Source organism: Zonotrichia albicollis, chromosome 4, assembly GCF_047830755.1.
Source record: "Zonotrichia albicollis isolate bZonAlb1 chromosome 4, bZonAlb1.hap1, whole genome shotgun sequence".
Lineage (NCBI taxonomy): Eukaryota > Metazoa > Chordata > Aves > Passeriformes > Passerellidae > Zonotrichia > Zonotrichia albicollis.
The window spans coordinates 1,262,308-1,282,596 of NC_133822.1; the positions used below are offsets into that span (position 1 = coordinate 1,262,308).

Below are 20,289 nucleotides of genomic sequence, written 5' to 3' on the forward strand. Positions count from 1 at the left end.
GGCCTGGAGAACCAGGAAAAGCTGAGGGAGCTGGGAAGGGTCTGGAGAACCAGGAGGGGCTGAGGGAGCTGGGAAGGGCCTGGAGAACCAGGAGGGGCTGGGGGAGCTGGGAAGGGTCTGGAGAACCAGGAGGGGCTGAGGGAGCTGGGCAGGGGCTGAGCCTGGAGCAAAGGAGGCTCAGGGGCCCTGGTGGCTCTGCACAAGTCCCTGCCAGGAGGGCACAGCCCAGGGAACAGGGACAGGAGCAGAGGGAGCGGCCTCAGGCTGGGCCAGGGCAGCTCAGGGGGGGCACAGCAGGAATTTCCCCATGGAAAGGGGTCAGGCCCTGGAAGGAGCTGCCCAAGTTGATGGTGGACTCACTGTCCCTGGGGGTGTCCAAGGAATTCCTGGATGTGGCACTTGGTGCTCTGCTCTGGGGAGGGGACATAGGTTGGACTCGATGGTCTCAGAGGTCTTCTCCATCCTCAGTGCTCCTGGGATTCTGTGCTGGCATCCTCATTTGTGTCCTGAGCTACTGAGGTCAGAGGAGACTTTGTGTCACCCTCAGGCCTCTTGACGTGACAAAACCAAGTCCCAGCTTTAACCCTTCAATGTGTAGGTGAGGGACAATCTTCGGGCTGCAGGCTCCTTGGGGACCTTCCCTCCAGCAGAGATGATGATGCTGTCTGGGTGCTGTGCTCTGTTTGGAAATATGAATTTTCCCAAACTCTTTAACCTAAAGTTCCTCTCTCATGGCTGTTGGCAGAGTTATTTCCCTCTTGTAGACACCCTGAGGGAGGTTGATCTCTGTCCCTGGTGCTCACGGCCCTTCATGGCTTTTTGTTGTGGCTTTTTGTCACAGCTTTTTGTCATGGCTTTTTGTCATGGTTTTTTGTTACACCTTTTTTGTCATGGCTTTGTGTCATGGCTTTCTGTCACATCTTTTTGTCCCCCTGGCAGTGACTCTTGATGGAAGAGCTGGGATTCTGTGCTGGCATCCTCATTTGTGTCCTGAGCTATTGAGGCCAGAGGAGACTTTGTGTCACCCTCAGGCCTCTTGGCGTGACAAAACCAAGTCCCAGCTTTAACCCTTCAATGTGTAGGTGAGGGACAATCTTAGGGCTGCAGGCTCCTTGGGGACCTTCCCTCCAGCAGAGATGATGATGATGTCTGGGTGCTGTGCTCTGTTTGGAAATGTGAATTTTCCCAAACTCTTTAACCTAAAGTTCCTCTCTCATGGCTGTTGGCAGAGTTATTTCCCTCTTGTAGACACCCTGAGGGAGGTTGATCTCTGTCCCTGGTGCTCATGGCCCTTCATGGCTTTTTGTCGTGGCTTTTTGTCGTGGCTTTTTGTCATGGCTTTTTGTCGTGGTTTTTTGTTACACCTTTTTTGTCATGGCTTTTTGTCATGGCTTTGTGTCACGGCTTTCTGTCATGGCTTTGTGTCACAGCTTTCTGTCACATCTTTTTGTCCCCCTGGCAGTGACTCTTGATGGAAGAGCACGGGGTGAGCCAGGCAGAGCACATGGCCACCATCGAGGCGCACGCCGTGGCGCAGCAGGTGCAGCAGGTGCACGTGGCCACCTACACGGAGCACAGCATGCTGAGCGCCGACGAGGACTCGCCCTCCTCGCCCGAGGACACCTCCTACGACGACTCCGACATCCTCAACTCCACGGCGGCCGACGAGGTCACCGCGCACCTGGCGGCCGCAGGTAACGCCCGGGGCCGCTCGTTGTCTCTGGGGAAGGGGAAAGGGGAAAAGCCTTGTGAACAGGATTGGCTGGCAAGAGGTTTTGGGAATATGGAAAGTGTAAGTGAGATTGAAATGAAAGCAAGGTTTGAGATACCTCAGTTACTGAATAGCTGGGAAACAATGGTGTGGCTGGCTGAAGGTGATCCCCTTGTGATGGAACAACACCCTCTGCTTGCAGACAGGCCCAAGGGTCAGAGCAGACCCTGCAGCTTGGCAGAAGGGGTACAGAGAGGAGTTTTTAGGGTTTAAAATGTAACACAGTGTGGTGATGTAGTGATTCTTATAGGCTGTATGGAAATGCTGTAGTATTCGTGTCTTGTACTAAACTAGTTAGTGAGAATCAGAATATTGGGCACAGAAGAAGATTTATTGTATTGGAATGGGAATCTTGCCCTCTTACCCTTTTTCTCTCTTACCTTTTTTACTCCCTTACCCTCTTACCCTCATCCTCTCTCCCTCTCTCATCCTTTTTACCCCTCTCTTCTCTCAGATCTGCTCTGACCTGTGCCTGGCAGCTCCAGCAGGGCTCTGCACCCAGGCCCTTTGCAATGAACCCCAAATCCCAGCAGGGCCCTGCCCCCAGGCCCTTTGCAATGAACCCCAAATCCCAGCAGGGCCCTTTGCAATGAACCCCAAATCCCAAAAGGCCCCTGCACCCAGGCCCTTTGCAATGAACCCCAAATCCCAGCAGGGCCCTCTGCAATGAACCCCAAATCCCAGCAGGGCCCTTTGCAATGAACCCCAAATCCCAGCAGGGCCCTTTGCAATGAACCCCAAATCCCAGCAGGGCCCCGCACCCAGGCCCTTTGCAATAAACCCCAAATCCCAGCAGGGCTCTGCACCCAGGCCCTTTGCAATGAACCCCAAATCCCAGCAGGGCCCTGTGCAATGAACCCCAAATCCCAGCAGGGCCCTGCTCCCAGGCCCTGTGCAATGAACCCCAAATCCCAGCAGGGCCCTGCACCCAGGCCCTTTGCAATGAACCCCAAATCCCACCAGGGCCCTTTGCAGTGAACCCCAAATCCCAGCAGGGCCCTGCACCCAGGCCCTTTGCAATAACCCCAAATCCCACCAGGGCCCTTTGCAATAAACCCCAAATCCCAGCAGGGCCCTGCACCCAGGCCCTGTGCAATGAACCCCAATTTCCAACACCTGCCTTCAGAGATCTCTCATCCCCACCCATCCTGACATCCTACCCTCATGCATCAGCCCTGCAGGGACACTCAGTGGCCATGGACAGCAGAGATCTCCTGGAGGGAGGATTGGCTGTGGGAGAGAGAAAGAAAACTTACAACAATTCAGAGGGAAGGGTTTACATTTTCCATTTCAGGGCAGGCTCCTGCCTTCCTGAGCAGACACCTGGCTTTTCAAACCAAGTTACAAGGCTTAAAACAGTCAGGTGTCCTTGAGTTTCAGGCTTAGAGAGGAATTGTTTTATCTGAATAAAATGGGAGAACAGCTAAGCAGTTTTAGAGTTATACACTAAAGCAGTACAGGGTCTGAAAAATAGAAAAGCTAAATCCTAAGGCATCACTGGTCCATCCCACCCACAGGAATATTCCACAGGAAATTCTCCCTGCTGGCCACTTGAATCCCACATTGTTTCTTTGTGCACCACAGAGGTGCTGGGAATTGCTGGTCTATACAAAGGTCCTTGCTAAAATGCTGCCTCAAGTAACAAAATTAAAATACCAAATATATCAAAGAGCAAAGATTATTTCAGGCCCCACAGATGCAACCACAAAAACTGACCCAGGAGTGCAGTTGTTGTTGAGTCAGGTGTTGGGCCTCTCTAGGGAGATCCACAGAAAATCCTGACACATCTGGGCTGGGAAAGGACTTCAGAATCACAGATTCCTCCCAGTGAGCCAAATGTCCTCCAGACTGGCCCCACAGTGGCTCTGCATTGGCAGAGAAATGGGGTGACAATAAAGCACTGAGTGTGGCCTGATTCTGTATCAGACTTGGGACCAAACCTGTGAGGTTCCACCACCCCCTGAGCATCCCAGGCCTCCTCTTGCTTATGAACTTTCCAGCCTCCCATCCTGCAGGAATTTTTCTTTCCCCTTCCCTTCTAGCACACAGGATTTTCAGGCCTGGGTGGTCTTCACAAGACTCTGGTAGGGCACTCCTGGAAATTCTGGATTCTACATTTCTTTCCCTGATAGGACAGTGCTGGGAGCTCTGGATTTAACATTTCTTTCCCTGGTAGGACATTATTGGAACTCTGGATTTTGCATTTCTTCCCTGATAGGACACTGCTGGGAGCTCTGGATTTTGCATTTCTTTCCCTGGTAGGACAGTGCTGGATTTTACATTTCTTTCCCTGGTAGAACACTGTTGGAACTCTGGATTTTACATTTCTGTCCCTGGTAGGGCAGTGCTGGAAACTCTGGATTTCACATTTCTTTCCCTGATAGGACACTGCTGGGAGCTCTGGAGTTTACATTTCTTTCCCTGGTAGGACACGGTTGGAACTCTGGATTTTACATTTCTTCCCCATTAGAACACTGCTGTGATATCTGGATTTTACATTTCTTTCCCATTAGAACACTGGATTTTGCATTTCTTTCCCATTGGAACACTGCTGTGATATCTGGATTTTACATTTCTTTCCCATTAGAACACTGGATTTTACATTTCTTTCCCATTGGAACACTGCTGTGAACTCTGGATTTTGCATTTCTTCCCCATTAGAACACTGCTGTGATATCTGGATTTTACATTTCTTTCCCATTAGAACACGGTTGGAACTCTGGATTTTACATTTCTTCCCCATTAGAACCCTGCTGAGAACTCTGGATTTTACATTTCTTTCCCATTAGAGCACTGCTGTGAACTCTGGATTTTACATTTCTTTCCCATTAGAACACTGCTGTGAACTCTGGATTTTACATTTCTTTCCCATTAGAACACTGGATTTTACATTTCTTCCCCATTAGAACACTGCTGTGATATCTGGATTTTACATTTCTTTCCCATTAGAACACTGCTGTGATATCTGGATTTTACATTTCTTTCCCTGGTAGAACACTGCTGAGAACTCTGGATTTTACATTTCTTTCCCATTAGAACACTGCTGTGATATCTGGATTTTACATTTCTTTCCCATTAGAACACTGGATTTTACATTTCTTTCCCTGGTAGGACACGGTTGGAACTCTGGATTTTACATTTCTTTCCCTGCTAGAACCCTGCTGGGATCTCTGGATTTTGCATTTCTTTCCCATTAGAACCCTGCTGAGATCTCTGGATTTTACATTTCTTTCCCTGGTAGAACACTGCTGAGAACTCTGGATTTTGCATTTCTTTCCCATTAGAACACTGGATTTTACATTTCTTTCCCTGGTAGGACACGGTTGGAACTCTGGATTTTACATTTCTTTCCCTGGTAGAACCCTGCTGGGATCTCTGGATTTGACATTTCTTTCCCATTAGAACCCTGCTGGGATCTCTGGATTTTACATTTCTTTCCCACTAGAGCAGGTCCTTAGTCCCTCAGGGAAGCCTCAGACTCCTGGTGCTGTAGTTGAGGTGTCCACGCAGGATTTTTGGAGCTGTACCCGGTTTCTTCTTCCCAGCCACCAGCACCTCCTCAGTTATTCAAACCTTGGGGAGTTTTTCAAGATGAAAACACAGAATTCTGTGAGTGTGAGCACAACTTTAGGCTGAAAATGTGACTTTGAGGCAGGATTGAGCGGGGCTTTGCCAGCCTGAGGAACGGAGCTGTCAGCGCAGAGCTGCGGAGCTCAGGGAGGGATTGGTTGTCCGGTTTTGGGCTGTTTGAAGGGCCTGGAAAGGCCCGGGGTGGCCTTGGGGCAGCCGCGTTTCAAAGGACGAGAAGAGGCTTCAGTTCTTCTTTCGGTTTTTATGTTTATTAATTGTTTATCTAAAAGATTTTCTCTCGGCCCGACAGAGCTCTGCTCAGCAGCCAGCCATGAGCACACTCCCCTGCCCTCCGGACAGTCACCTATCTTTATACCCATGGTTACATGTACAATATTTATCATTTTTCCCCAATACCTTTTATTCTTATTGCCCGGTGCACTTTCAGTAACGACCAATCCCAAAGTGCCACCATCACCACAGAAGATGGAGGAGAAGAAGAAGAAGAAGAAGAAGAAGGACAGGACACGCCCCAATTCCTCCATCTTACTTCTCTAAACCCCCCTGTACATAAATCCTAAACCCTGTGTCTCACTCTCTAATTAACCAATCCCTTCACCATTCACCCCGGTGAAACCCTCCTGTCCTCATACAGGTGTCGTCTCCTGTGTGGGATCAAAGTGCAGCCACCAGACACTTCTGGAACATTCCAGGACTCCCGAGCCCCCCAAGGGTGCTCTCGGTGACCCCTCAGTCCTGAGGTGCTGACATCCCACAATTGGTGTCCCTTGGCTGTGCTGGGGACACCCTGGGCACCCCTGCCTGGCACGGTGGGCACGGTGCCAGCATCCCTGTGAGCTGCTGGAGCTGACTGAGCCCTGTGCTGTGTTTGCAGGCCCTGTGGGGATGGCAGCGGCCGCTGCCGTGGCCACGGGGAAGAAGCGGAAGCGGCCGCACGTGTTCGAGTCCAACCCCTCCATCCGCAAGCGGCAGCAGACGCGATTGCTCAGGTGAGCCCTCGCCTGGCCCTGCCACCTCTGCATCCTCCTGGTGGCCTCTGGGGTCACACAGTGATGCCCAGGAGTCACCCAGCTCGGGGGTTTTTTGGGAATGTCTTTCTGGAAGCCAGAAAATTATATTTAACTTTGGTCCGTTTACATATCAGGGGTAAATCAAGGTGTTAGTTGGCATTAAAGGGTTAAACTGCAGCTCTGCTCACCTCTGATTTTATGCTCACCAGGACTGGCACTCTGGTGGATCCATTGTTCTGTTCTAACCCCAGTTATCTGTCACAGTGATATTCCAAGATAATCCACAGAAATTGCTAAATTTCCATATCCCAGCTCTCAATTTATCTGCTTCAAAAAAAAAAAGTCATTTCTGCTTGATTAAACCATTCCAAATGGTTTAATACCCATTAAATATGTGTGGATATCCAAATGGATATCCAAATTTCCTTTGCCATTGCAAAGACTGGCAAAGGAATCTCAGCCAGGTATCTCCCCCGGGTTATTCTTCCTAAAATTGTGCTCCAAATCCCACGGTGAAGACTGCAGGGTTTAGAGCACAATTTTCGGGAAGAATAACCCAGGGGAGGTTCCTGCCTGAGCTGAAAGGCTTTTTCTGCCTTTAGAAGCTTCCAGTGGGGAAGCTGCATTCCAGGTGCTGCATTCCAGGTGCTGCATTCCAGGTGCTGCATTCCAGGTGCTGCATTCCAGGTGCTCTGAGGCGCTTTGCCCACCTGGTGGCCCCCGAGCCTCGCCAGAGCCGAGGGCCCTGCCCAGCCCCGGAGGCTCCACCCGAGTTCCATCCCCTGGAAACACATATGAAAATCAGCTGTTACTGTTCCCTGTCGTTTGCAACAAAGCTATTCTTGCTTTTTCTGCTGTTTTGGATCTCATGGGGCAGTAAAGGTTTAATTATTGGGCAGAGTCACTGCTAAATAATAATCCTTGGGAGTGAACTCCCTGCCTTTTACAGCTCCATTCTGGTTTTCCCTCCTTCTCCCAAATCAGCCCTGTTTACTGCAGTGTTTCTGTGTTTATTGCAATATTTCTGTGTTTATTGCAGTGTTTCTGTGTTTACTGCAGTGTTTCTGTGTTTATTGCAGTGTTTCTGTGTTTAGTGCAATATTTCTGTGTCTAGTGCAGTGTTTCTGTGTTTATTGCAGTGTTTCTGTGTTTATTGCAGTGTTTCTGTGTTTAGTGCAGTATTTCTGTGTTTTTTGCAGTGTTTCTGTGTTTATTGCAGTGTTTCTGTGTTTACTGCAGTGTTTCTGTGTTTAGTGCAGTGTTTCTGTGTTTATTGCAATATTTCTGTGTTTATTGCAGTATTTCTGTGTTTTTTGCAGTGTTTCTGTGTTTTTTGCAGTTTCTGTGTTTACTGCAGTGTTTCTGTGTTTATTGCAGTATTTCTGTGTTTTTTGCAGTGTTTCTGTGTTTTTTGCAGTTTCTGTGTTTACTGCAGTGTTTCTGTGTTTTTTGCAGTTTCTGTGTTTACTGCAGTGTTTCTGTGTTTTTTGCAGTGTTTCTGTGTTTATTGCAGTGTTTCTGTGTTTTTTGCAGTGTTTCTGTGTTTTTTGCAGTGTTTCTGTGTTTTTTGCAGTGTTTCTGAAGAACAAATCCTTTCCTCCCTTGAAATATGAACAATATATTTTTAAAGAAACTGCTCAGTGAAGGAATTATTTCTTCTCCTTTCACACACCTACTTCATTTTGATAATGATACCTTAAGATACCTTAAGATACCTTACATACCTTAAGATAATGACAAAACAGCAATTTTTTCCCACTCTGACCAGCTGAACCCATGTTTGTGCCTGATTTTCAGCCCGCTGGCAATCAGGTGGTAATTCCAAACCCCTGACTGTGGGATCTGTGTAGCTGGAGCTGCTTTTTGGCAGCCTCAGGTTCTGAAATGACCAAGACAGGGCTGAGCTGTCACCTCACAGAGTGCTCAGCTTTTCTGAGGAAAACACTACTTCTCTCTTGATTTTGGAGTTTCTGCCACCATTTCTGGCTCTTGCACTGCTTAAAAGGGAATAAGAGGCAGAAAATATCCAGTGGAAAATTTGATTCCCAAGGGAGTTGCTGATGGGGCAGGTGTTGGGACACCTGGGTTTCCTGTGCTGAGCTGTTGCAATATTTCCAGGTCTTGCCTACCCTGTAGCTTGAATTCCTCCAGATCTGGTCTGAGCAGGACTTTGGTGCTGGAGAATTGCACTGCTATGATCTGGATGTAGAACAACCTCTTTTGATGAATCATTCAGGTGCTTCAACAAAACACAAGTTTTGTGTTGCCGGGGCAGAGTGCAAGCGCAGACTCTCGCTGCCCCAGCTTTGCTGCTCTGCTGATTTCTCTTTTTACATCAGTGAGAAAAGGAGAGAGGGGACAATAATTGCCATTTGAGCTGCTGGGTGGCTGCAGGGAGCACGGCAGGCCTGTGGAGCAGAGCAATGAGCTCCATATGAGGCCAAGCTGAGCAGCTGGGCTCTGTTTCTCACCTGCTTTGTGCAGGGGAGCTGGCAGCCAGGGAGGGTGCTGTTTGTGCAGGCTTCCAGCTCCTGCCCATTGCCAGGTTTTGCTGTGTTTCAGGAAGCTGAGGGCCACGCTGGATGAGTACACCACCAGAGTGGGGCAGCAGGCCATCGTGCTGTGCATCTCACCCTCCAAACCCAACCCTGTCTTCAAAGTGTTCGGTGCTGCACCCCTGGAGAACGTGGTAGGTGTCCCTGGGAAAGTGAGGAGACAAATTCCTCACCTTCTCTGCAGGTTTTGTTCTGTTCAGGGCAGCCCTGGAAGCCTGGTAGGGATCTGAATGTCATGCTAAAAAACCCTGGAAAACAGAGGTTGGGTTTTATGGGATACAGTGCTGGATCTGGTTGAGTCAGTGATTTCAGAGATCTTTTCCGGCCTTAATGTTCCTGTGACTCCCTGACATGAGGGCAGCACTGAGGTCCTCTCCTCTCTCCTCTCTGCAAGAATGGCTGCCTGGCACATCTCACCAGGGGGGAACATCTTGGATTAAAAATTTAAAAAGCAGAGGGAACAGGTCATGGTACAGAATCCCTGAGGTTGGAAAGGATCCAGGATCCTCCAGGATCATTGAGTCCAAGGTGTCAGAACCCCACTTTGTCCCAAGCCCAGAGCTCTGAGTGCCACATCCAGGAATTGCTTGGCCACCTCCAGGGATGGGCACCCCAAAGCTCCCTGGGCAGTGCCAGCCAAGGCCTGACCCCCTTTCCATGGGGAAATTCCTGCTGGTTCCACCCTGAGCTGCCCTGGCCCAGCCTGAGGTTGTTCTCTCTGCTCCTGTCCCTGTTCCCTGGCAGCACAGCCCAATTTGTCCCTTCTTGTGCAGAGCCACAAGGTCCCCCCTGAGCCTCCTTTGCTCCAGACTAAACCCTAATAATAAATACATGTTTAAGCTCAGCTCTGCTGCCTGCACCTCATTGCACACCCTCCCCAGGACAAGTTTTACTTAGAGAACTTTTCCTTTCATCCCACAAATCCTTCCCTCGCCAGCGTTACTGCAAGTTTCATCAGCAGGGCTGAGTCTCGGGGGGCTGCTGCTGTGTCCCGCCAGCTGTGCCACTGTTTGCTCCTCCTGCTCTGCAGCACCTGGGGGAAGGTGGCTGGGCCTGCCCCCTGCTCCTCTCTCTCTCGTGGTGCTGCTGCCCTTGTTTACCTGAGCTAACAACTCCCCACAGGTGCGCAAGTACAAGAGCACCATCCTGGAGGACCTGGAGTCGGCGCTGGCCGAGCACGCCCCGGCCCCCCAGGAGGTGAACTCAGAGCTGCCCCCCCTCACCATCGATGGCATCCCCGTCTCCGTGGACAAAATGACCCAGGTGAGCACACAGGGGACCCAGGTGAGTGCACAGGGTAACCCAGGTGAGCACACAGGGGACCCAGGTGAGTGCAGATGTGACCCAGGTGAGTGCACAGGGGACCCAGGTGAGCGCACAGGGGACCCAGGTGAGTGCAGATGTGACCCAGGTGAGTGCACAGGGGACCCAGGTGAGCACACAGGGGACCCAGGTGAGTGCACAGGTGACCCAGGTGAGCGCACAGGGGACCCAGGTGAGCGCACAGGTGACCCAGGTGAGTGCCCAGGTGGCCCAGGTGAGTACACAGGGGACCCAGGTGAGTGCAGATGTGACCCAGGTGAGCACACAGGGGACCCAGGTGAGTGCACAGATAACCCAGGGGAGTGCACAGGGGGACCCAGGTGAGCACACAGGTAACCCAGGTGAGCACACAGGGAACCCAGGTGAATGCATAGAGGACCCAGGTGAGCACACAGGTGACCCAGGTGAGTGCACAGGTGACCCAGGTGAGTGCACAGGGGACCCAGGTGAGCGCACATGTGACCCAGGTGAGTGCACAGGGGACCCAGGTAAGCACACAGGTGACCCAGGTGAGCGCACAGGTGACCCAGGTGAGCACACATGTGACCCAGGTGAGTGCAGATGTGACCCAGGTGAGTGCACAGGGGACCCAGGTGAGCAGCCAGCCCTGGCACAGGCAGGGAGCAGAGGGATGTTTGGCAATCTTGCAGTCACATCCTGTTGTTTTGTGTGGCTGCCTCTCCAGGGGATGGCTCTGATCTCTTCATTCCCCCGGGGCTGTAACAGCTCAGGTTGTGCTTGGAGGTGGAGCTTTGTTAGTGGTGCTGATTGTCTCTGTGAAAAAAATGCTGCTGGGGAGAGCTCAGGCTGCTGGGAGCATTCCCTTTGGAGATGGTTTTGGCACCTCAGAAAGTGAGAGCAGGGAAAATGTTTGTTCCATGCTTTGCCACAATCTTAGGTGTCAAAGTTGGGAAGGTCACTCATGGGCACCTTTCTGTGTCCTGTAATTCATTTTCTCCTCCATTTCTTGCTGTGGATTGGAGCAGAGGGGAATTTGCTGTTCAACCCCAGATCAGACCCTGAGTGAGATATTTTTGTTGGAGCTTTGTTAGTGGTGCTGATTTTCTCTGTGACAAAAAACTGCTGCTGGGGAGAGCTCAGGCTGCTGGGAGCATTCCCTTTGGAGCTGGTTTTGGCACCTCAGAAAGTGGGAACAGAGAAAATTTCCCTGTTTGTTACATTCTTTGCCACAATCTTTAGACACCAAGATTGGGAAGGTCACTTGTGGACACTTTTCTGTTTCCTGTAGTTCATTCCCTCCTCTGTTTTTTGTTGTGAATTGGACCAGAGGGGAGTTTGCCAAAGGTTTAACCCCAGATCAGACCCTGAGTGAGATATTTTTGTTGGAGACAGGGAATTCTGTGCCCTGAGCATGTGGGAGATTCCCTTTCTCTCCAGGTCCAGCCTGACCTCACTGCTGGGAGAAAGTGCAGGGGACTCTCAGGGAAGCTTCATCTGGAGGGAAATCTCCTTCCCAGGGATGCAGGACCTGAATTCAGGCAGGTGTGGCCTGCAGGAGGCTCTGGTGCACCCAGCCCGAGGCACCACGACCAGTTTTAAATTAAAAATTAAATTAAAATTGCTGGAAAGCAGGTTTTTTTCGAGGGAGTAGCAAGATGGAAAGGGCAGCACACAAAGATGTGCAGATTTTTCTGTCACACCCTTCTCAAAGCACCATTTCCATTTCTTAGTGGAATCAGACAAGCTCACACTCATAATAAATTTTTATTGAGCTTACTGTGCTTTGGCTGGTACAGATCATTTCCCCAATCCCTGACAAATAAGACAAAAATGATTTCTTGGATTTTAAACTCCTGTGAAAGGTGGCACTGCAGGAGCTGCTCGTGGCAGCTTTTGCTGTGTTCCCCATGGAAATGTTTTTCTCCTCCTGGTCCTGCAGGGCCTTTGCTCAGCCAGCCCGAGGTGCTGATGTAGAACCTCTTCTTTTAAATCCCCTCCTGCTTCTCTATGGTAGAAAATCAAGGATTTTTCTAGGAATGGCCCTCATTGTTCCAGCACAGTGAGGTGGCTCAGAAGAGCTTTGTGGAAAGGTTTCTCCTGAGCTGGGCACAGAGGTGCCATCATTTATTGTGGGAATCTTGATTCCCAGAGCTTCCAGGATAATTATTTGTATTTTCTAGTAAAAAAATCAGATTTTTTTGCAGCTAAGTTGCACAAAACCCTATGGAAAACAAAAATAAAATAAATATAAATGTAATTAGGATGGCAGGGACTGGAAAAATGAGGCCTGTGCTTTCAGCAGGTGCCAGCAGGCAGGTGCAGAGGTGTCATCAGTGAGGAGGTGAAAATAATTCTCCTTTTAATTGCTCTGCTTCCCCAGTGGTCTGGAGGGAAATAAAGCCTTTATTTGCCTGGGCAAAGATGTTTCTCCAGCCTTGGGGATGGAGAGCATCACCCACCTGGGCTGGGCAGGAAAACCTGCGTTGCAGTGGGGTTTTCACCCTTCACAGAGGGGATCTTGGTGCTTTCTGGACTTTGGTGACAGCTGAGTGTAGAAAATTCCCAGCACAGGTTTTGCTCTGTTCTAGAAACCACTTTCCTTGCTGTTTCCAGCTCTGGAGAGCCATTGGAATACAGCTGGCTGTGCTTTGGGCTGTTGCATTTGGGATTGGGATAGCTCAGCACCATTAATTCCTGAATTTAACATGAAAAGTGAAAACACTGAGCCTGTATGAAAGGGTAGCAAAGAAACATTTCTGACAGTTTCTCCCAAATCCTCCATCCTGAGGGCTACCTGAGCCCTTTCCAAGGGCACAAACTGGTGTTTTTTCAGCAGAGGTTTGATTTTTGGGTGTTTCCTGGCAGAACCTTGGCTCCTGCAGGTGCCCCAGGGGTGTGGGGGACAGTGCCTGTGGCAGAGCCTGGCCTCGTTAGGGCACTAATTAGCCACGTCCTCTCTCCTGACAGAGCTGCTGATTGTCTCCCCGTGGATTAAAGACAAACCCTCCTAACGAGTGCCTTGAGTGTGCTGCCCTGGAGCAGTAATTGGTGCTGGAAACAAGGGCAGGAAAGCAGCTTTAACTGTTCCTGCACCTCCTAAATGCTGAATATTCCAAACTTTCTGTACTAAACAATTCTTAACCCCTAAAAGAATCCTACATTTAACCTAAAGCCATAAACCAGAATTATTAATAACACTAAAATTACAAGTGCGAAGTTGATTAAAAGTGTGTAATATCACAAAATAAAAACTTCAAATTTAGAGTTTTAAAATATAACATGTAACATATAACATATAACATATATATTATATATTATATATTATATATTATATATTATATATTATATATTATATATTATATATTATATATTATATATAACATATATATTATTCTTCTATAAAATATAACATATATATAATATAACATATACATGATGTGTGAGATTTGTGGTTTCCACATTTCAGCGGTCACTGAAGCTCCATCCCCTCACAGCATCTCTGTAAATGATACATCAGCTCATGCCTGAGCTCCTGCCACTGTAGGGACATTGATTATGGGGTTTTTCATAGGTTATTGTGATTTTTTTGGGGGGTTTTTTCTTCCATTTTAGGTTGGCTCATTCTCTTCCTGGTAGTGTTTGAGTTGTGAAGTGTCAACACAATGGCTGTGCCTTGGTGTTGTAATTTTGTATTTGCTGATGGAATTTTGTTTCTTCCCTTCCGCCTGCTGCCAAGCTGAGTCCTGGGAGAAGATGGCAAAGTATTGTCCACCTTCCTTGGGCTTTCAGGCCTCTTCCAGCTGATGGCTCCAACAGGATGGAAGTGGAACGCAATAATTCTCTACAACGCCCCTCGAAACCACCCGAGATGTGAATTCCTAAACACCTCCCCACCTTTTCTTTGTTCCAGGCACAGCTGAGAGCCTTCATCCCCGAGATGCTGAAGTACTCCACGGGTCGTGGGAAGCCAGGCTGGGGCAAGGAGAGCTGCAAGCCCATCTGGTGGCCCGAGGACATCCCGTGGGCCAACGTGCGCAGCGACGTGCGCACCGAGGAGCAGAAGCAGCGGGTGGGTGTCTCCCTGCCTGCCCCCAGATGGAGCTCAGGGGCTGCAGGATGGGTTTTGGGGGTGCTTTTTGCCTTGAGGGACAGAAGAAAGGGTTTGTGTCATGGTCTCCGGAAGGAGGGAAGGGATGCTGGCCTGTTCAGAGCAGCAGGGAGCTTTGTGCTTAAAGGAAGGAGTTGTGGATGTGCAGTGGAGCCAGGGAAGATAAGAGAACTGGGTGAAAAAGTGAAGTTTCTACCAACCTGTCACAAAGATAATCAAAGGAAGCCGTTGTGGTGGGAGGCAGCAGGACCTGTGCAGGCTGGTTCAGGGCTGGCTGGAAATGGTGCTGTGGCAGCACTTTGGTGCTTTCCCAAATCACCGTGGCTTTCTGTCTGCTTGGAGTCACAGAATGGTTGGGGTTGCAAGGACCCTTTTAAAGGAGTCTGAGCTGGGACATCTTCCCTGCATCAGGAGGCTCTCCAGGGTGATTCCTTGGGGGAAGGAGGGGACGAGCAGAGGGAGATTAAATATTGGGGTTGTTTGTGAACCATTACAAAGCCCAGTGAGGACACAGTGCAAACCCCAGCGCTGGGCTGGCTCAGAGCCCTTCCCCGGGCTGACTGTCCCCTGTCCCTGCTGCTGGCAGGTGTCCTGGACCCAGGCCCTGCGCACCATCGTCAAGAACTGCTACAAGCAGCACGGCCGCGAGGACCTGCTCTACGCCTTCGAGGACCAGCAGACGCCGCAGACCACGACCACGCACAGCATCGCCCACCTGGTGCCCTCCCAGACCGTGGTGCAAACCTTCAGCAACCCCGACGGCACCGTGTCCCTCATCCAGGTGAGAGCAGCCCCTGGCTTCTCCATCCCAGCACCGTTTAAACCACTGCTCTCGGGGCTTTAGCTGCTCACAGTCACCCTGAGATGTGTTAGAAAGTCTGTTTTCCCAGCCCGGTGGTAGAAGGAGTCAGAACTCTGCAGTTCTCATTCTCAATGTTTTTTATTATTTCTTATCTAGAACATTCTCTCTCTGGGCTGCTGAGGTCTGTCCAGCAGGTCATACAGAGGCACTCTGCCCACCCCCAGGGAGGTCTTATCTTTTTACACTAAAAACTACTTGTACATTATTTACCATAACTTCCCAATCCCTATCACCTATGTTAGACAGTGAGCTTCTACTCTGAACCAATCCAAAAGTGCCAACATCACCCAGAAGGTGGAGGCTAGGAAGAAGAAGGAGAAAGGACAAGGCACACCCAAATTCCTCCATCTTGGCACCCCAAGCCCCCATTCTAAAAATCTCAAAAATCTATTTTTCACCCTGTGATAAATTCACTATCATTCTACTTAAACTTTTGTGGCTTGTAAATCCTCATATAAGGTTGGTAATTTTTTCCATGGGTCAAGATCAAAGGCACAGGGGTCTTGGGCTCTGTGCCAGGGTCTCTGAGCCCCCCTGGCAGGGGCTTGAGCCCTCCAGGGCAGCCAGAGGAATTTCCTGGTTTCCAACAACACAAGATGGTTTAAGGAAGCTCAGGAGCCAAACTTGTCCTTCCGGAATTTCATCCTTACTCCACAACAAAGATCCATCCTCAACCTCTCTCTTCCCAACTCCCACTTTTTGTTGTCCAGTGCAGGGATTTCTGTGATGGGGTCAAAAAAATTCAGGGGTTTGACCTGAGTTGACTAAAACTCCTTAGAACAAATCCAGTCCCTGGTGCCACCGCACCACACCTGTGGCGGCAATGGGAGGAGAGGTGGAGGAACTGCCTTCCTTTAGTGGTATGGAATGCAGTTTAATCAGCTACATTTCAGGTATTAAATATAATATACAATATATAATATAATATAATATAATATAATATAATATAATATAATATAATATAATATAATATAAAATATAGAATATATTGTATATTGTATATTATATATTACATATTACATATAATATATAACATATTATATATATTTATATTATATATATGTGTGTGTGTGTATATATATATATATATATAAATAATCTGTCTATATCTATGTATTTATAAATACATAGCTTTATACAGATCAGGTATATCTGTGCCCCAAATCTTCATCTGACACCTGAAGTGTATTATATTTATTACAAACACCAAATACATATATATATATATCAATATAAAAAAAAATATATAAAATATATATCTATATCTAGATCAGGTATTTTTGTGCCCCAGGTCTTCATCTGACACCTGAAGGATATTACATTTATTACAAACACCAAATGCATTATATATGTTATATATAAAAATAGATGTTATATATATATATAAAATATATATTATATATATCTATATCTAGATCAGGTATTTCTGTGCCCCAAGTCTTCATCTGCCACCTGAATTGTATTACATTTATTACAAACACCAAATGCATATTTGTCCTCATGGAATAAGGGTTCCTCTCACACTGTTCTTAGCTCAGTGCTGCTGCTGTTTTCCCTGTGTTCCCTGTGTGGGAAGGCAGATTCTGGCAGCTCAGGGAGTAAAAAAAAAATTAGTTTTTCTCTTGAAACTTCCCACAAACTTCTTGTGGGAGTGAGATTTGGATCTCAGTTTCCCTGTGCCTCCACACCACCACTGGTGGTGGTTCCTAACCAGGCCCAGCACTTTGTCCCTCTCGAGCATCACATTTTTAGTGAAGTCTCAAGACATACTTTTGTCAGACATAATGCAGATAAAAACTGGGTGTATGAGTAGGGTTCTTTCCCCAAATGAAGCTTTTCAGTGGCTGTCAGAGTTTTCTGTTCCCCACCAAGGCCCCGCAGACTTGCCAGGCTGGTTCTCTTTGCTCACCTGTCCATACAATCTCCCTTTGACTGGTGTTCTTTCAGCTGCTGGACACCTGAGATCCCCTCGACTTCCTGGCATTTATATTTAATTCTGCTCAGAGACAAAGCTGCCCATCTCCCTGCCTTTGTCCTTTCCCAGCTGTTAAATGGGAGAAAGATCATTTCCAAAGGGGTATTGAGGAGGAGCTCATGTTTGCCAGGGTACCTGGAGATGAGCCCCCTTTTCCTGAGGGCTGGGGGCACTTCCTGCACTAACAGTGTGTGAGACCCCTTTTCCTGAGAGCTGGGGGCACTTCCTGCACTAACACAGTGTGTGAGACCCCTTTTCCTGAGAGCTGTGGGCACTTCCTGCACTAACAGTGTGTGAGACCCCTTTACCTGAGAGCTGTGGGCACTTCCTGCACTAACACAGTGTGTGAGACCCCTTTTCCTGAGGGCTGTGGGCACTGTCTGCAGTGACACAGTGTGTGAGACCCCTTTTCCTGAGGGCTGGGGGCACTGCCTGTACTGACACAGAGTGTGAGACCCCTTTTCCTGAGGGCTGTGGGCACTTCCTGTGATAACACAGTGTGTGAGACCCCTTTTCCTGAGGGCTGGGGGCACTTCCTGCACTGACACAGTGTGTGAGACCCCTTTTCCTGAGGGCTGTGGGCACTTCCTGCACTAACACAGTGTGTGAGGCCCCTTTTCCTGAGGGCTGTGGGCACTTCCTGCACTAACAGTGTGTGAGACCCCTTTTCCTGAGGGCTGTGGGCACTTCCTGCACTGACACAGTGTGTGAGACCCCTTTTCCTGAGGGCTGTGGGCACTTCCTGTGATAACACAGTGTGTGAGACCCCTTTTCCTGAGAGCTGTGGGCACTTCCTGCACTGACAGTGTGTGAGACCCCTTTTCCTGAGGGCTGTGGGCACTTCCTGTGATAACACAGCGTGTGAGACCCCTTTTCCTGAGAGCTGGGGGCACTTCCTGTGATAACACAGTGTGTGAGACCCCTTTTCCTGAGAGCTGTGGGCACTGCCTGCACTAACATAGAGTGTGAGACCCCTTTTCCTGAGAGCTGTGGGCACTGCCTGCACTAACATAGAGTGTGAGACCCCTTTTCCTGAGAGCTGTGGGCACTTCCTGTGATAACACAGAGTGTGAGACCCCTTTACCTGAGGGCTGTGGGCACTTCCTGCACTGACAGTGTGTGAGACCCCTTTTCCTGAGGGCTGTGGGCACTTCCTGCACTAACACAGTGTGTGATACCCCTTTTCCTGAGAGCTGTGGGCACTTCCTGTGATAACACAGTGTGTGAGACCCCTTTTCCTTAGAGCTGTGGGCACTTCCTGTGCTAACACAGTGTGTGAGACCCCTTTTCCTGAGGGCTGTGGGCACTGCCTGCACTAACAGAGTGTGTGAGACCCCTTTTCCTGAGAGCTGTGGGCACTTCCTGCACTAACACAGAGTGTGAGACCCCTTTTCCTGAGGGCTGTGGGCACTTCCTGCACTGACACAGTGTGTAAGACCCCTTTTCCTGAGAGCCGTGGGCACTTCCTGCACTGACAGTGTGTGAGACCCCTTTTCCTGAGGGCTGTGGGCACTTCCTGCACTGACAGTGTGTGAGACCCCTTTTCCTGAGAGCTGTGGGCATTTCCTGTGATAACACAGTGTGTGAGACCCCTTTTCCTGAGGGCTGTGGGCATTTCCTGTGATAACACAGCGTGTGAGACCCCTTTTCCTGAGGGCTGTGGGCACTTCCTGCACTGACAGTGTGTGAGACCCCTTTTCCTGAGGGCTGTGGGCACTTCCTGTGATAACACAGTGTGTGAGACCCCTTTTCCTGAGGGCTGGGGGCACTTCCTGTGATAACACAGTGTGTGAGACCCCTTTTCCTGAGGGCTGTGGGCACTTCCTGTGATAACCCAGTGTGTGAGACCCCTTTTCCTGAGGGCTGTGGGCACTGCCTGCACTGACACAGAGTGTGAGACCCCTTTTCCTGAGAGCTGTGGGGACTTCCTGCACTAACACAGAGTGTGAGACCCCTTTTCCTGAGGGCTGTGGGCATTTTCTGCACTAACAGTGTGTGAGACCCCTTTTCCTGAGGGCTGTGGGCACTTCCTGCACTAACAGATGCACTGTTTTGTCCCCCTCAGGTTGGCACAGGGGCCACGGTGGCCACGCTGGCCGACGCCTCCGAGCTGCCCACCACGGTCACCGTGGCACAGGTGAATTATTCTGCGGTGGCTGACGGAGAGGTGAGAGCTGCTCCTGCTGGGGCACTGCCTGGCCTTCCAGAAACATCTCTGGGGTCACAGCAAACGCCAGCCTGGCACGTAAGGGCGGGCACACAACAGGAAATGGGGCTTGATACAGACAGGGATGAAGTGCTGTTGTGGCTCAGGACTCTGTAAACACAATCATTCACATTCATATTTATATTTATATTCATATTCATATTCATATTTGTGTTTACATCTATATTTATTTTTTTATTTATATTTATATTTTTATTTTATTTATATTTTTATATTTGCATACACCAATAATTTATATTTTACATTTATAAAAAACAGATTTCTATTTAATTATATATATTATATATATTATATAGATAGAGAATAAAAAATTATATATATTATATATACAATATTATATAATATATATAATATATATATAATTGTGTGTATAATAATATTATATATATAATGGTGTATATAATTTCAGCTCAGGACTGCAAAGGCAATTATAGATATAATATATAATGTAATGTATAATTTATAAAAGATTATATATAAAAATTATACTGTATATTTATATATAATTGTATGTAAAATTATAATATATTATATTACATTGCAGTATATTATATTATATTATATTATATTATATTATATTATATTATATTATATTATATTATATTATATTATATTATATTATAATCATATCATATTTTTATGTGTTTGCAGAGTCCTGAGCCAAAATTGTACATATACACAATTATATTTATACACAATTATATATATATTTATATATAATATAATATAATATAATATAATATAATATAATATAATATAATATAATATAATATAATATAATATAATATTTATAAAATTATCTAAAAGAAAATATTATGTGTATAATTATATATTATATATGTATATAAAATTGTTTTTGCAGAATCCTGAGCCATAATAACAATTCAGCACTTTCTGTATAAAAAA

At 47.9% G+C, this 20,289-nt stretch overlaps 1 protein-coding gene across 1 annotated transcript in view; it reads left to right on the plus strand.

The window, feature by feature from the left end:
- Positions 1-1,063: 1,063 nt before the first annotated feature.
- Positions 1,064-20,289, plus strand: part of NRF1 (nuclear respiratory factor 1) — a 53,019-nt gene continuing 33,793 nt past the window's right edge. Inside the window, exons 1-8 of the mRNA XM_074540334.1 lie at positions 1,064-1,082; positions 1,463-1,694; positions 6,237-6,351; positions 8,935-9,061; positions 10,050-10,190; positions 14,122-14,280; positions 14,906-15,100; positions 19,222-19,323. Of these exons, the coding sequence (XP_074396435.1) occupies positions 1,472-1,694; positions 6,237-6,351; positions 8,935-9,061; positions 10,050-10,190; positions 14,122-14,280; positions 14,906-15,100; positions 19,222-19,323 (1,062 nt within the window). The 5' untranslated portion in view covers positions 1,064-1,082; positions 1,463-1,471. The remainder of the gene's footprint in view (positions 1,083-1,462; positions 1,695-6,236; positions 6,352-8,934; positions 9,062-10,049; positions 10,191-14,121; positions 14,281-14,905; positions 15,101-19,221; positions 19,324-20,289) is intronic.